Source organism: Simochromis diagramma, unplaced genomic scaffold (genome assembly GCF_900408965.1).
Source record: "Simochromis diagramma unplaced genomic scaffold, fSimDia1.1 OVJJ01000802.1, whole genome shotgun sequence".
Lineage (NCBI taxonomy): Eukaryota > Metazoa > Chordata > Actinopteri > Cichliformes > Cichlidae > Simochromis > Simochromis diagramma.
The window spans coordinates 4914467-4932545 of NW_024387492.1; the positions used below are offsets into that span (position 1 = coordinate 4914467).

An 18079-nucleotide genomic window follows, 5' to 3' on the forward strand; every position below is an offset into this window, starting at 1 on the left:
AGACAAAAAGGGGGCTAATCCAGCACTAGCAAGGTGAAACTGATGAAGTGGCTGGTGAGTGCATGTTAATCGGAACAGTCCTGAAAGCAGCCAGACAGATGGAAGGGTAACGGACACTTAGTGTCTGATTAGCTGGAGCAATGGAGGCAGTTTTGATTCACAAAGTTCAATTGAACACTTATTGCGATAGAGAGCTGTTGCTACTGTAATAATGTGTGCAGGAACAGAAGTCAAAGAGACATATTTATGACTATTACACAGTCTGGGAGCAAGCGTGTAGATGTAGAAACAGCCTGTAGATATAAGACATTCAAACATTCTTAAACACAACACACACACACACACACACACACACACACACACACACACACAGAATCTGCAGATAAAGAGTTTCTTTGAAAATATTCATCTTTGAGAGCATCCATCCATTTTTCTTAAGCCTATCAAGTTCAGGGTCACGTGGGCACTGAAGACTCAAAGCTGACAGGGTATTCCATAGTGACTCGACATTGATAGTTTGCTACATAACCGCTCACACCCTTATGGATTTTTCCCTTTAGCTTTAGCTGAAGTAAAGCCATTGCACCAGTCTATTTTAGGGTTAACAAAGAGATAATTCACATCTATGACCAATTAAGAGTTGACAATCGACCTCTCATGCATGTCTTTGATTTGTGGGAAGAAGCTGAAATACCCAGAAATAACACGGGGAGAACATGCAAGCGCCACACGACTTGAAACTTGTGAACTTGATACAACAAATCCCCAAACCTCGCTGGAAATACGCATTTATTGTCAACCATTCTCTGAGACAGGAAAAATATGATGATTGCACCATGTTGTCAACACCATAAGCAATGCTCTATTCATCTCCACCGTGACAGGGCATCACATTGTGGCGGATATGTAATAACCTCACCAGACAGCATTAAAAATATATGGGAACACATGAATTCGGGTGAAAGCACCCTTCAAAAGAAATCCTTTTTTTTTTCTTGTAACTTGGCAACTATATCACACAAGTCCAACATATCCAGAATATTTAATTTCACTTCACTTACCCTAAAATCAGCAAGTAAGCTCTGTGTTCGCACGAAGATGGTAATCAACTCATGGAGACAACTTAAGATTTCCCAATCTAGCTACGCTGGGAGTGGTCACATGAAAGGTCAAGTTTACTGGCAGCAATCACACTGTGTCATATTTTAAGAAGATGATGAAACAAAAATATTAGAAAAATATTGCAGACAAAGAAAAACTCTATATAGCAGTATTGTATTGAAGTTTATTTACTCATAACAAAAGTTGCCTCAAAAGCACTGTCTGAAAATAGCTACGCATTTGAAGCATTTTTGACCAGTAAGACTTGTTATTAAAATAAGTTAGTAAAACTCTTTGAAAACTATAGACACTCTTATTACTGATTTCCAGGATTTGGGACACTACTTTCCTGAGAACGGACCTGATAGCAGAAAGTGAATTTGTATGAGTTCATCTCTTATCTCAAACAAACTAGCTCTGGGGAAGGTTAAGTGTCCAGGATAAGCTGGTGTTGTATGCTGGTAAGAGGTAAACCACCTATGTAACAAAAAAACCTCATAGGTAAAGCTGACGTTTCCTCTCTAAGCGCCGTAATACTGCCTGCTGATCCACTTTCATTGGACTGCCACCATTTCTATCCAACTTGAGCCCCAACAACACTTGCTCTGATTCCAAACATTTTCCATGCTGAATTAACATATTATTGCAGATATTAATAATCGCTAGATAAGTATCCATCAGCTGTCCATGCTCGTCAGATACTGAATACTCATTTTCATGCCAGTTTTGACCCACGAAATGTAACATGCTTGTGAGCATATATGGTTTAACAATGCAATGGAGGATTATGTAACGCTGTGACATTACAGCGCTTTCTTTTTTGACCATCAGGAAATAAATATATTAAAATGATCTACGAAACTGATGGGACTGATGAGACAGTTAAAAAATTGAAGCCAACGGAGTTTGACTAACGTAGCTGTGAGAAATCAACGTGTTTGTGTCAAATCTGTTGGGGGGAGGTGTGTAGGTGTGTCGATGCCACAAAGGGGTGTGAGGCTCACCAGTTGTGGATGAGATGTTGACATCGATGCTGATCTCCGGGATGCCTCCTCCCTTCAGAGCAGCCACGCAGGTGTACGTGCCGAAATCAGTGAATTTCAGGTCTATGATGTCCAGGTTGGTGGTTCCAGGTGAGATGTCAGGATCTGTCTGGGTGATGACCATACGCTCTGAGCTCCGCAGGGCACGGCCATTCTTCAGCCAGCTAAATGTCAGCTCCTCTGGAGGTGTCGCCTCCACCTGTGACATTAAAAGGCTTTATTTTTATTACACTCACTAACATTAGCTCAGTATTATATGCATAACCATGTGTGCTTAGTCTCCCGGTGTTTTCTGTTACCGTACCTGACAGGATATCTTTACTTCCCGTCCAATCTGGATGTGGTCATCGTTGTGGTAGGGATCTGGAGTGATCCAGAATCGTCCCTTTTTCAAAGCTGCAATTGAAAAAAGAAATAATTTGATAAGAATCACATTTATATTTATATTTATACACTTCACGTGTTGATTCTGCAGCATGGTGCTGGAACAAACCCTGAGATATTCACAGTAGGATTTGGCTTTGGTTGTTATATTGATGTGTTTTTTGAGATCTAATCCCAAAGACAGGATTTTATAGATTTTTAAATTTTTTTTCCCTGCACTTTTACTTTGCTCAACGTCCACACTTGAGCTGTAAATCACTGTTATGCATCTCAAGTGAATGCGCTATAAAGCTAAGTGTGTGTGTGTGTGTGTGTGTGCGCGTACCTGTTCAGTCAAACACACATTGTTCAAAAAGGCAGTGAAAGCCTGCATCAAGTCACAGCTGCCTGAAATACCTGATCTGAGCAACTAACTGAGCAAAATATGATATTTGCTCCCCAAGACGTGTCATTTCTGGAGCAGGGTTGTGAAATTGTAAAAGCATCTTCAACCCAAGGTGTAAGAGTAGACGATGACAGGACATCTGCAACTGGTTTACGTAAACAACATCTGAAATTTGATCTTTTGATGGTGCAGCAGGGTCAAACAGAGAACTTAAAAGATAAAGCAGAAACCTGTGTCTGTTTGAAAGCCCAACGCTTTGAACCGGCATTAATATTGATAGCTACACATGGAAGAATCCTACGGTACTGAAGCAGGTTCACGCACACTACAAGCAAACACACACTGTGAAATTGGAGAGATACCTAACAAAATATCCACCATTTCTAATCCAATTTGGTTTGCAAACTCCATTTTCAAAGCATAGCTTCTCTGAAGAGAAAAAAGAAGATGATTTCATTATAATGCATGCTGTATTGGTTTCAAACCCCGCGTCTACTGTTCAATTCATCTCCTCAGCAAAAAAGCTGACGGCACCATGGAAATCTTTTCATCTAGCAATTCCCAAGTGACATTATCATATTCAGTTTGGTAAAGGGAAAACGAAAACAAAACCTGCGTGTCAGATTTAAACACAGGAAATTCAATGTGCAAAACATTGTGACGCCTGCCAAGCTGCAAACTGAAGGAGAGACGAGTGACACACGCCTCCTTGACATGATCTTCCTCCTCACGTTTGAAATCAGTGTCGGCAGGCACAGAATCCTATTTCTGATGCATGTCAGATACAAATATTACAATCATGTCAGCGCTCTCCAAACACCAATGTGCATTTGCATTCACTCTTGTATCCCATATATCCTTATTCTCCAAGGCACTGCCTATCAATCGTGAAGTATAATTCCATAGCGCTGGCATGGAAACTGTGACAATTGACATTATACGGTGTGCATCCTTATATCTGTGACCTTTATGGATACAAAGCATTATCAGGAACCTAGATTCATTTCCTGTTTAGACTCAGCTCGGCAACGCGTTGAACAACTCCTTTGTGCATTCCTTAAACTCAACACAAAGAATAAGGTTATTGAGAAAATATAGAGTTCACAGTTAAACCCAGTTTGTGAGTGTATGTGTAAGGGAACACATCAGACATGTCAGAGACATCCAGAGATAGAGACGCGTTTACATTCCGACAGTGTGAAAAGCCTTTTGGTGTCCCAGCAACATCCTGAACAGAGTTGGCTACCACGTCTTAAGTATTATCCTATCCACACACACAATTTGCAAACACACATTTCCACATAACCATGTGAGTGGCAGTGTTGTCATAGATGACAGTGGATAAAGATTTGGATTACATGCAAACGTCTTTTTCACATTCCCACAGCTCAGACGTATTCTTCTCCTTTCTTCACTGCAACAAAATGAGGTATTTAACAGTCGCAGGTCGGACTCTACTTCACTGTGAGGCTGGGTTTCATGAAGACGTCTGTCAGGGGGTCGACCCCCACCGTCTTCTAAACTACACTCATGTCAGTGAGTAAATATAGCATTAAATATACATTTGCTCATTAAAGGTCACTACTCCAGATACATTAGCTCTGAAAGTACCTGCAATATTTATATAAGATCCCATTAATACTCTATGGAAGAAAAAAAAACCCATTATTGGTCTGCTGTGTCTCCTCTATCACTGGACCTTTTTATATTAAAATGCACTATAATTCTAATGCAGATACACTCAACTGACCACATGAATCATGCGTTCACGGATGAGAAGGCCCTCTGTTGCACTGTCTGATGCAATGTGGAGCTGTGGACCAAAAAAAAACTAAACAAAAAAAAACATTTTAGTTACTTGCATCCACTTCATATCTGTTAAATTTAGCTGATGATTCACTGGCCTGTCCATGAATGCATTTATTTTCTCCAGTGATACATTAAACAAAAAGAAAACTAAGCGGTTAAAGGTGTTCTAGATGCAGCATGAAAAACGTCAGCTTAGAAAAGCACTCACAGCACTGAGCAGAGTGTAACTGTATGAGAATGAACACATTAATGACTGTGTTAAAAAACAATGCCGCAGCAGCAGTAATGCTGCAAGCTTTTAAGTCATAAAATAGATCTTCATGCTGGTACGAGCTGCATATCAGTGGAGTTCACTGATGTAGACAGATGAAAACATAACACTAAGTATAAGCACAAATTATGCACCTATCCATCTGTAAAATAAAAATATAGTTTCAATTTTACATCTTGAACCATGGCTTTGAACCACAGCTAATTTTGCTATATGTTTTACAGGGAAAATTGGAAATAGGTGCAGACATGTACTGAAATGTGGAAAAATACATTGGAATATCCCACATAAGGCAAAAACAGAGTTTGTACAATTGTAACAAGGTTGAAAGTTAATATTTGCTATGACCACTTTTATTCTTTCACGATAGAGGCGGGACAATGATTTTATACAGAGTGGCCCAAGATCATCAGCTAAAACTGCTTATCTTGCTGACTCAGTCCCCTGTTGCTTGTGTTGGTAAAGCTTTATTAAAGACTTAATGAATGTTAGTAAGTTTCTTTAAGTAAATCTCTTGCATCAACTCCCTACTTGTTGCCTTTATTGAGCCAGTTATGACACTACTTTTACTAATGTTGACGTACCCCTCCCTTATTTTTGCATAGAGAAGCAGTGCACATCAAAACAGCCAGCAGTGCATATGTGCACTCATGCATATTTCAGAAATGACTCCTTCCAAGTCTCCTCCACGTTCAAAAATCCTTTCCTGCCTTTTTATCTGACCATTAATATTGAATAGCAAGTAGGCATTCCTTTAAATCAACTACATTTGTGTACGAGAGAGATAAGTGGGCATTACTTCTCCAAGGTTGTAGTAAATTTTGCTGGACAGCTGCAGTGACTAAAATGGCTCCTGCTCCTTTATGCATGGGAGAGAATCTAAAACTGGAAGTATTTTAAAAGGAACCGTGATGAGTGTGTGAGGTGAGAAGTACAGAGATGGGAGACTTTATCGGGTGACGGTGCGTTGTCACTCTTCCCTCCCCAGTCCGGATAACCAATTCATGGCAAAAGTCACATGAATGTTTTATGAGGGCTTTGCTCGGAAACAGAACTTTCCCATTTGCTCTGGTGGCAAACTGTGCCCCCGACTACTGCTACACTATTTTCACAACATCATTAATATCTTACAAGAGTGCTATTGTGTGTGTGTATATACAGTTGGAGTCTGTGCATAAATACATATATAAATATGTATGCACCTGTAAAAAGACAAATTGTAAAAAAAACGTGTGCATTTCAAAGCTATAGCCCTACCTCTGTAAACTTTGAGAAAACTTTTTTAAACTCAGTGCCCACTGACCAGCTTTTACTGTCAGGAGTATCATACAGTCATATCTGATCAAATCACTTTTATCTGTGAAGATTAGGTTTTACGATACAGCTACATGGTTCAGGCTGTTTTGCAGAAACATGGTGGATCGCGTGAAGCAGGTATTTAGCTGAGAATGAATGGACAAATTGGACACATAACACATACTGTGTCTCAAACGGTGCACTTTTATGCTGACCACTGCTATTTTGAGCATAAGTGAGTTCACACTGAAAGGTACAGCTGTGTGAAAAGACCCAAATAGTGCGCTTACAAGAAAAAAGGTTTGACACATACTGTGGTATTATTTGGATATTGATGTTGGATAAATTGCGATATAATGAAAGAAAATGTAGTGGTATGCAGTAAGAGACCTGACAGGTTAGAAAAACTGCATACACGTTGCAAGTGACGTGGGAACTAGACACCATGGAAAGTGAAAGATATTGTGTAAGTTCAAGTGAATTGGGCGAAATAACTGCCAGTGAAGGGAAGTGGGTGGAACCAAAGATAAACTTTTCTCAGCTTCCAGGTGAGTGACTGAAGCGACCACCAATGAGAGTGAAGAATAGTACTGATTGAAATATATGAGGTTTACCTAGGCAACAGGAGCCTGGAACATCCGCAAGGGACCAGCAGTCACAGGCAAAGCGATGTCTGTTGAGCAACAGTGTGTAAAGAACGCAGGTAACATCAGAGTCCCAGTTCTCTGGTAAGTGCACAGCTTATCATGCCCTATTTGAAACAATATCCAGCCTCAGTTTCCAGTTTATGTTGCACTTTCCGTACCGCGGAGCGAGTAGCTTGTGAGAGTGAGTGACTGCTAGAAAAACAACCACAAAGAGGTTTTTGCCAACAGGTGGAGTAATATACATTTTTCCCTATCAACTTGCCACGGGTGTGTGTGTGTGTGTGTGGGGGGGGGTGTCTGGGGCTTTAGCACTTGATTTCCCTGCAAATGCCATCAACTTCCAGTAACCACTTGCCAGCCGTTTGGGGAATTAAATTTTTCCCTCATGACCAGCTGTTGCCAGTGGTCTCCAAGCTGTGTGACTGGTTCTTTATTTACTTGATCCTGCATTGTCATCCTGATTGTCACTTAGAAAACCTTACTTGCTGATATGGACCACAATCTATAGCTAATAAGTGAGAGTCAGACTGGTTTACTACTTTTATCAAGCTCCCATAGTTAAGTTATGATGTCAGGGAAGTGTTTTTTCAACTCTGTAGGGAGAGGACAAGAACATATGGAAATAAACTGTAAAGAATATTATAAATATACAGTATAAGTATTTGAAAGAACAGTTCATTGTTACCTTTAAAATGTCTTAAACTGTAATGAAGCCCTAGCTTCGCGTATCTGCTTATACACTAGATTTACGCACAAATATCAAGCACCAGCATAAGAAATCCAGCTTTATTATTGAAAGCAATGCTGGCATTGCGCAAGTCAACATATGCACAAACAAGTTCTGCATGCATTATAGATGAACTTGGAAGCCCGTTGCTTTTTATCATCATCAGAGCTTCCTGTCATTGAACCTTGACTATGGCAAAATGCTGAGTAAAACATAAACAATCTTCAGCAACTTTCTTCATGGTAATATCAAGAGATAAAAGGTTCCTCTGTTTGTACTTATATTTGCATTGCATGTTTCCTGCATCTGATTTTCCTGAGAGGTTGTATGCTGTATTCTTTTGAATCATTACCGATCATGTTACAGTGTGCCCCGTGTTCCCTTTTTAGCTGTAAACTGAAGGGTTTTTGCCTGTAGCGAGCCCTTTTGATTCTCCATAGCTTTAATGGCCTGTGGGAATAATAGGTGGCCTGTACATAAAAGCGCAGATAATCACACAAAGAGAAAAGCCGTGGTTGAGGTCTTCTTCTACAGAGACCTCGTGACACACGGCGGGATTACAACGGCACCACAGGGGACCTTCTTATTCGGCAATGCACACAGCACTGGCATCTCTGCTATAAGGAACACATATGTATGCGTATAATATAAAATAAATAAAGTTATTAATCATGGAAATACATACACGGAGCCACACTGCGGAAAAAAAAAAATGTTTGAACATGTTTTTTCCTTCACTGTCTCTCCAGTGCATCGCGTTGGCTTTGTCTGCTGGAGAAGAAAGACTTGTCTCACTCTCTTCTCACTCTGAATCATTATCCTCCTGTCTACCCATCAGCCCATCTCATTTTTCAGTCAGCCCTGTCTGTCCATCTCTCAGCAGGCGTCGTACTGCGCTCTCCATTCATTCTTGTGGAGAATATCAGCATGTGAAGCTGAGCTCATCTCTCTGAGCCAGATGGATGTCTCTAGAAACTGCCACTCACTTCATCAGCTCATCTCAAGGTTAAGCGGGGGGGGGGAAAGGATAACGGCCAACAGGACGGTTCAAAACGCGAGGCGTTCACACGTATGCACACACATATTTGCTCCGCCAACTAAACACCTTTTCATTTCCCTCTTATCACTCTGTGTTTTCACATTAGCACCAACACATTCCCCATGCATCAGCAGCTTTACAAAAATCACAGCCACACACATCCCCATTCCTAAATGCTGCACCCAACCTTCACGCTGACCTCTGGCTTTAATTTATGTTTAAACAGGTATGCGCACATATAAAGGCATACTCACACACATACAAATACAAAGACGCATAGAACCTCTCTACGGCCACAGCGCAAGAGCCGGGACCGCCTGTGCCAGTCCTGACCATCCAGCCGTTCAATCTGGCATTCATGAATGGAAATATATTCAGCTTTTGACCAGAATTTATTCCAAAGCAAATTTGATAAGGGTCATTCTCATGTTGATTCACATGCTGACAGAGAGGTTTTCACAAGGCACGTCATTTTTGTTTTCCCACCACTAAACAGTCTAAACATAAACAGCAGGGAGCCCCCAGCGAAGGACTGTATTTTTGCTTCTCTGTGTATGACAGCAGCAAGCTTCCAATCAGAGTTACAAAAATAAGGATGGCGGTTGCTCGACTTTGCACACATTTATGCTCAAATATGTGTACCCGCGTACTGTAGATGCATGCAATTAGTTGCACCAGCGTTAGCAGTTCTGAATAATGAATACCTTTGGCATAAAAGCCTGTAAGCAGCTTAAAAAGGTGTCGATGCCTAGATTTGCCGGGACATCGAGGATGAATATCTGATTTTGAATCTTGTCAAAGTGAAAGCAATACGCGTTTCTCTCACACAACACAGAAGGAAAACATATTTGCTTTGGGAATAGATGGGAAACACATGCACAGAGCGATGACTGTGTCTGTTTTGGAAGACATAAAAACACAGCGCCAGACCAACTGTCCATTTCAACACCATCTACAGACAGTTCTGTCATAATTCACCAATGCTCCATTTGAAAGCTGCCTCCTCATATTTGCCACCCTCCCTCCACCCCAAAAAGAAAGAAACAACTGAGTGCAGTCAGAGTGTCTTTGCGTTGTCACAACTGATATATCACAACTGGTGTCTTTGTCGGTTATAGAATAGACTCAAGTGGCAGAGAAAAGCAGGGTATTGACCTGCATTTGAAGACGTGTTGCGGATCCCTAATCCATAAAAAGGATCCTGTCAGCAGGGTGATGTGATGCCAGTAGCTCGCTGGGCCGGCTGTGGAGATGGCCAAGCCCTGGAAGGCAGTCTGGCTGGTGGGACAGTATGGCCACCGAAACTACCATCTGCTAGGGAGAGATGTGTGTTTTCACATACACAGCCCCCTTTGGCAACAGCAGTTTGCTAGGGCTTCTCAAGGACTGGAGACAAGAGTGAACAAGCTGAGATAGGCAAAGAGGAGGCCACAGGGTGACCCTGTAAATTGAGCAAAATAAACTCAGAGGAGCAGAACCAAATAATTTTGTATTTCACGTACACGTGAAGTATAGCAATAGCTAGCCACTCATGGGTACTCTCTCCTCCAAAGTGCTTACATTTCCAAACGTTTAGCCTTCAATGCCTCTTACTTACACACGACACATTCATTAGAGATTGGCAGAGCATTGACATGTACACACGCACACACGCATACTGTACACACAGGCAGGCAGACAGAAGGTCTGTTCTTTTAATCCAGCAGTTGTGCCATCGTGTAGCTCAGTGAGGGAGATAGAAGCAAGGACTGCCTTTATGGCGTGGAAGTATTCAGACTGTTTTGAATTTGTGGGTGAAAAGGGAGAGCAGATCACAGTAAAATGCAAATTGCGTGTGGGTGATAGTAAGTGTCTACTTAAAATCTGAAGAAGCACCTGCTGCTAAGCAGAGCTCCAGAGTGGCCCACTGTAGAGGAGAATGACACTCCAAAACAGCACTGGCTACTTTTTTAGTTCAGCTAAAGCTACAAGTAAAAAATCCAAAAGGCTGTGACTGGTTCCATAGTGCAGGACATGCTACCAATATCCAACCTGATGTCACGTCAATGGGGAATGAGATCAAGTCAGTAGATTCAAAAGTATATGTACAATAAGATAAAGGTCCTCTACACCAATGACATGTACAACAACAGGTCCTCATTTCTGGTAAAATTAGTAGATGACAGAGTAAATACCCTTTTAAAGAGATCAAATTTTGTAACTAGTAACGTTGAATTAAAGGTACTAATCATTAACTATTGCTAACCGACCTCAACCACTATTGCATGGAACAAAAATGCAAGTAATAGAAGGAAGCATATATTTTGTAGATCATAGGAAAATTATTTATGTGTTAGAGAAGAAGAATAAAAAGCAGCATTTACTACAGCAGTATTTCTCTGTCATGTATGAAGTGGGCTGTATGTGGCCCACGATGTAATATGAGTTTGACATCCCTGATGTGTATGTTTGGGTCTTTGTTAATGGTCACAACCTCATAAGATTCACCAGAAGATCAAACTCAGAAATCCTTTATCTGTACACTAGGACTGAAAGCTGGATTAAGCATAGTGGTCATTGTTCTTTACAATGTTTGGGTTATATGCTTATGTGAAATAAGGGATTTAGCATATAATGTGTAGCTGCAGGGTACTTTCAAACATCACAATTTTGGGAAATCTAGTGAATGTTTCTGCTGAATCTACATTCCATAAACAGAAGCAACATGTGTCAGATTAATCTCTTGCAGCTTTCCGAGCATTACTTCATTTATTCCTCATAACTCTCTTTTTTGTCGTTTTGTAAGCTTTTTTTTAAGATTTAGAAAAAATCTACAGAAAATTCTGTGATGGGGGGAAAAATAGAAAAAATCGGATTTGCTTCTAAATTCAAAGACCTAACAGTATCCATGGTGATAGAAGTTTCCCAGTAAAAATGGAAATTTAGCACAACCCCATCATGGCCCACCCACCAGCCCCCTTAATACGGCGCGATGCTGTGAGTTTTCTTTCATGCCGCGTGACACTCACTTACAGGAAGAATCACTTCGAGGGAAGCGCCGCAAAGATGCCGCAAAAGCACGAGTACGCAAAGGAGAAAAGGTTCTGAAAGGTTTAAACCAAACTGACTCACAGTTTGGTTTAAAGAAAAGCAGTCGTCAAACAGATTATAATTATCTATATCATGCTGATACGGTCGGAGCGACTGATGAGACCAGCCCTTAAGTATCATGCTGTTTAAAATAAAGTACATTGTGCTGATGCTTGCGCTTAAGCCTTACAGCAGAATCTAATTTGGTACAAATGATATGTTAAATCATTGAATCTAGACATATATCTACCATTGCACAGCTATGACGACCACAATTATTTGGTGCATGCTAATCCCAAAATTGAAATTGAGTTAGTGACAGCTCATCAGACTCAAGAGAGCGATCCTGAGATATGTGATAGCCTCCTGAACCCACCTCCTGCCAATTAGTGATGTCAAGTTAGACAACATCGCCTCTCTTTTTAACTAACTGTTCCTCACAGTTTATTTTCCTGTCAGATAAAAAAAAAAATCAAAAGAGCATTGTTTTTGGCTTTTAGAGCATTTATTCTATTTCTAGTGTTTGGTCCAAATTAAATTTGACACCAGTGATGTTTTACTTGACTTTGGATTGTTTTGCGTCACATGATTGTGACAAACTGAGGCATGATTCTGTCACCTCAGTTTGTCTTCCTTTCTAATTGACTCTGCTTTGATGATATCGCTCGGTGTCCAAGCTCAGCTATCATTCAAGTTATCTGATCAAAATACGGTCTTTGTGAAAAGTGTTATTTCCACTGTCTGTCATGATTGATCCCAGAGCTGTACTGACACGAGTGACTGTTCATTAGTCAGATAAGAATGTGCCCAATTTATTTTCTTTTGTCAGAGACTTTTATTTGCTTTATCACATGTTCATTAATTGTGTCATTTTGACTGTTGCGCTCCCTCTCTATCTTTCATTTATGTCTGTTTGCTGTTTGATGTGTGATGACTCATTAATTTTATGTACCTGAATTCTTGTCAATTCTTTACCCACCCCTCCTATCTTACTGCTGTGGTCTAAACATCTAAATGGAAGTCAAAGTGATGTAAGCAGGTTTTACAAGCCTTTAAGACGTAAGTCTTTCATACAAGGACGCAGTACAGTGCAAAAGTCTCAAGGCACCCAAATGTCTTTATATATTTTTTTAGGAAAACAGATGCAGCAATTTACTGAAAGATGCAAAAACAAATGGGAATGCAGCTTTTAAAAGAAAAACAGAGTTCAATTGTAACAAGCAGGACATGAAAGCCAATGTTTGTTTGGACCGCTTTTATTCTTTAACACCTGAACTCTCTAAGGCAGCTTTCCTGAAACTTCTTTAAGGAGTCTAGAGGAATAGTTCTCCAGGCTTCTTGAAGGAGATTCAAAGTTCTTCTTTGGACGTTTCTGTCTTTTGTTCTGTTCTCTATCAAGATGATCGTGCACAACCTCAGTAATGTTAATATTCTGGGGAGGCCAATCCCTGACTGATAGTGGTCTGCTGTGAGTGACTTTGTGTTCAGAATTCCATGAATTCCATCAATATTCCCACAACAATATAAAATGTTCAAATTTGTCATTCTTCAGCTTTTTCTTCCTCTTTCCCTTCCTGAATAATAGCTTCTTGATAGCTACCCATCAACTGAAACCATCTCTGATGGGATGCAAAAGCACTGTGTCAGGTCATTGCCGGATTCTTTCCTATTTCTTAAGGACATGACTTGCAAATAGTGTTCATGTTCTGTAGATAGTCCTCTTCAGGCCTGCCACTTCTTCTTTTTTCCATCACTTGTACAGTTTCCTCAAAATGTATCTATGTACTCACTCTATACTATGCAGAGATATGGCAAGTTTTCAGGTAAAAGCTCTTTGGGAATCACCTTGTTGGAGCAAAAATACTATTTTATGCCTGTCAAACTATTTATGGCATGTTTCATAGATTCCACTAATGAAACAGAAACAAATTACAGAAAGATAAAAAATAAACTTGGTTCTTTGCTAAGTTGTTGGTTATATGTGGACACAACAGTGGCACGTCTCTTGATTCACAGGTCAGTGCTATATGGTTTTAGAAATATACATATATATTCTTTTAAACATGGTCAGGTACAAGGACTCAACAGAAAAACAAAGAAAAAGAAAAAGAAAGAAAATCTTGCTCCTTGGAAGCAAAATATTAAAGAAATGAATGGTGGTTCAAGACTTTTGCACAGTACAGTAACTCCATAATGAATATTTTTTCTGTTGCTAAGTCAATACAACTTTAAGAACAGTAACAACTATATAAAATATACAAGTCAGAGTTATATAATGCATTAAACTTTTATATCTGGCGTGATGGCACAAATAAAATACTTATTTGTCTGCAAACCGCTGCATAACAAATCAGTGGCTTCGTATGTGTTTGCTACTAGATATTCAAGCAGAATAATGCATATTCTTCCTGTTTAACTTTTTATGAGTGCAGACAATGCTCCATAGGCTTAGACAGATGACAGAGGTCTATATATTTAAACAACACATGTTTAATAAAGATAGTGAATTCTCTTTTATGATATTTTACTAAGATCTCATATGCGACGTACTGTGCATCCAGATGTGAGACACATCAGCGAGTGTGTCATATTTATTGCAGTGACTGCCTGCAGTGAGTGTGCTCTGACTTATTCGCTCCTATGGGACACCTGACATCTCCTCTTTGATGCAAGCCTTTCAGTTCTTAAGTCTTCAACTGTATGGGCACTTTCACAATACGGAGACGGGGTATATCTGTCAGGGGGACCATCAGAGATGAGTTGTTGATGATTTGATTTTCAGCCTAGGGAGCATATGGCTGCATAAATAAAAGCTTCCAAACAGACTCAGCATAGCGGCGACCTGATGATGGAGCTGTGGCATAATCTCTGAGATGGAAAGAGAAAATTATGACAAACTGCACCTCTGAGCCACTCTGCTAAACTCCTGTTCATATGTCTTCCACTTATGTGCGTACAGAGAAACGTAAAGTATGATCATTGCACCAATGCTTGTTTTGTTTGTCAGGCTTAAGCTAATTAATGCATGTTTTTATTCACCTGCCTCAGATTCCTGCATTTTCTCATTCAGGGCACTGGTATCTTCTGTTATGTCACAGATAAAAGTCTGATCAAACACCATCCTTAATCCTCAAGCTTAGTAACGGCAATCGATTTAAAAGTATGAAAGTCAATTTCCTCAGGCGCTGTGCCGCATCGCTGCCGCTCTTATAGTGAAATGGCTTTTCTTTACAAATTCGAACATTGCCTTTATTAAGAATTAGTCCTCAAATACATTTTCAGCATATGACTTTTTTTTTTGACATTTCTTATGCCAAGTTCATATCGAGTACAAGTGCCCATCATCTGCTGGGTATCCACTTTGATAGCGAGCCATCAGTACGACGAGCATGCAGAAAGTGGTACTCAGAAAACAGTTATTTCTGTAATGAGCTACAGCAAGATCAGATGCTCCTCTGCCTCCTGTGCCACTCAGGTGAAGAGCAGCTTGGAAAATAATGTTTTTCTGGTAATGACCAAGCAAACAGCAGTGACCCTCCTCCAGCTGCTCTTGTTAAATTTGTGATAACCACTTCTTGAATCAGTGTATTTTAATTAATGGCTTCGCACTCTCTTCCCGCTAGCATTACCTGTCACGATCCTGGGTCTTTTGACCCAGCGTTTTGAGTTTTAGTTTATGGTTTATGTTTAAGCCCTTCAGGTTTTCTAAGTTCCTTTTTTCGTTGTTATAGTTCTTTGTCATTAGATTCCCCTTGTGTCTTCCACCCCTGTTAAGTCTCCCTTGCCCTTCATGTGTTTCATGTCTGTGTCTTACGTTGTCAAGCTCAGGTTGTCATGTCTGCGTCTTATGTTTCCTGTTTTATTTTGAAGAGGTCTTGTGTTCCTGTGTTCATCGTGTTTAGTTTTGCTCTTCCACTGTGACGTCGTTCTGTTCATGTGTGTCAGCTGTTCCGCCATGTGTTCCCACTTCTCTCATTAGCCTCCTGTGTGTATTTAGTCTGTGCCTTCTCATTCAGTCTTTGTCGGATCGTCTGTGTTGTTCCCATGCCATGTCCTGCGTTCAGGTTTTCATATAGCCTCATCATCATGTTTAGAGTTTTGTTTGTTTTTCTGTTTTTAATAATAATGGATTGCATTTATATAGCGCTTTTCGGGACCCCTCAAAGCTCTTTACAATACCACTATTCATTCACTCTCACATTCACACACTGGTGAAGGCAAGCTACAGTTGTAGCCACAGCTGCCCTGGGGCAGACTGACAGAAGCAAGGCTGCCATATTGCACCATCGGCCCCTCAGGCCATCACCAGTAGGCGGTAGGTGAAGTGTCTTGCCCAAGGACACAACGACCGAGACTGTCCGAGCCGGGGCTCGAACCAGCAACCTTCCGATTACAAGACGAACTGCAAACTCTAAAGCCACGATCGCCCCATAGTTTCATAGTTCATGTTTCCTTTCTAGTTTACCCAGTTTAGGTTATTGCTTAGTTTGCATTGTTTTTGCCCTTTTATTTTGTACTGTTCTGTCTGCCTTAATAAACGGCTCATCATCAGTTAAGTTTAAGTTTTAGAATATCTGCACTATAAACATATGAAGAAAACAGAGAAAATTTCAACTCTTCCTTTCAATCAGCACAAAGGGAATTTGCCCATTATTTCAGGACTGTGGCTTGTTAGTTTTATTTGTTATTTATTTATCTATTTATGTCCACATATTTGCTATAGTATACCTTTTTCCCACTTAAAACTCAAATGAATTACTACAATCCAATAAACTATTAAAAAGTCACAGGCTTTTTGATTGTCCTCTTTGGCTGGTGTGGTCAGAAACAGCTACTTCGTGAAAAGAGATTAGTTGAGCATACTAAAGGGCCCATTAATGTCGTTGCAACCAGTGAGATCACCACAGCCTCGTCACCATTCATTCCAGTGTTGATTGCATGGGTACTTGCTGAAGTATTCTACTTAATGCCACTCAAAAAAACCCTGTGCATCAGCACTGGTACTGGAGCAGTGGAAGTCAAAACAGAAAGCAAAGTTACTGCAGAATTTTCTCAAAAACTCATCTTTTCAAGCTGTTACAGCATCTTACTCTGCATAAGCTGGGAATCTCTGAGCTTCTGCATTGATATTTCTTTGAAATGGCTTCTAAAATTGGCAGAACAGGCTTTAGGGTTAGCATTAGCAGTGTGACATGGTGTAAAAAAAGGTTGGAGTGTGGGTTTCTGTTTACCAGGCTAAAGACATAGCTAGTATTAACGACCGAATGAAAATGGAAGTCTTGAAAGACACATTTTCTAAATATCAACTTTGATACTTTTGCACCTAGATAATCAAAAAAATAATATATATCTTATGTTGGGATCTATATATTGTTTTTATATGCAGGTATGCATTCTCACCTCGCACTACAATGGTAGTGGACTTCTTAGCAGGGTTTCCCACATTGTTGCTGGCCACGCAGCTGTAGACCCCCGCCTCATCTGAGGTGATGGCCGGAAGCGTAAGTGTGCCGCCCTTCACCACACTTCTTTGTGGCAGGCTGTCATTACTGCTGACCCAGGTGAGAATGGGAGGTGGCTCACCTCCAGTAGTGATGCAAACCAAGGATACTGTCTGTCCTGGATTCACCACAATAGGATCCTCTACCAGCAGTTTGATGGACGGGGATGCTGTGGAAAAAGAGAGCATCGATGATAGACTGGAGGAAGATGGACGGCTTTGGCAGTTATGACAGTTACAGAATAACTCAGCTGAGAAAATGCATGACAGTTCATCTTTCTCTTTCTACATCTTTCTTTTTTAGGATATAATTATTTGGTTGCAATAAGCCTTTCTGTGCACAAAAGTCAGTAATGATGTGGAGTACCTGTCTTGTTGGTAAGTCTGAAGATAACACTGCGGTCAGGAATCCCACACACATTTCTGACAGAGGCGATGCAGCTGTAGTTAGCGTAGTCTTGGGGACGCAGATTCTTCAGCTTCAGAATCTTCGTTTCCCCCTGCAGCTCAGACGAAAAAACAACACTGGTATGCAAATGGGTGCAACAATATGAACATAATCAAGTGAAAGGAATATAAAAAATAGGCACTGGGAAGGAGATTACAAAGGCCAAATTGCTCCACAGAAAAGTCGATATTTATTAACACGTATGTAATTTTAATAAAGGCAGGTGAAAAAGTGCCACAGAGTTCAGACATTTGATAGTTAAATCTAAATGAAAATGATGCTGATGTTTTTCAGCAATGAGTGGATTACTCTCTAGTGAAAAGCCCTGTAGCATTTTTTGCCACAGAGCTCCAGGAATAC

General features: G+C 40.4%; 1 protein-coding gene across 7 annotated transcripts in view; it reads right to left on the reverse strand.

Annotated features, from left to right (window-relative positions):
- Positions 1-18079, reverse strand: part of LOC120725428 (MAM domain-containing glycosylphosphatidylinositol anchor protein 2-like) — a 194068-nt gene that overhangs the window by 68910 nt on the left and 107079 nt on the right. For 4 of the 7 annotated variants that reach the window (XM_040018326.1, XM_040018324.1, XM_040018327.1 and 1 more), the window contains 4 exons: positions 17639-17774; positions 17172-17441; positions 2449-2540; positions 2106-2343 (listed from right to left, as the gene is read on the reverse strand). In XM_040018326.1, the coding sequence (XP_039874260.1) occupies positions 2106-2343; positions 2449-2540; positions 17172-17441; positions 17639-17774 (736 nt within the window). The remainder of the gene's footprint in view (positions 1-2105; positions 2344-2448; positions 2541-17171; positions 17442-17638; positions 17775-18079) is intronic. The other 3 variants (XM_040018329.1, XM_040018328.1, XM_040018325.1) reach the window with 1 other exon arrangement.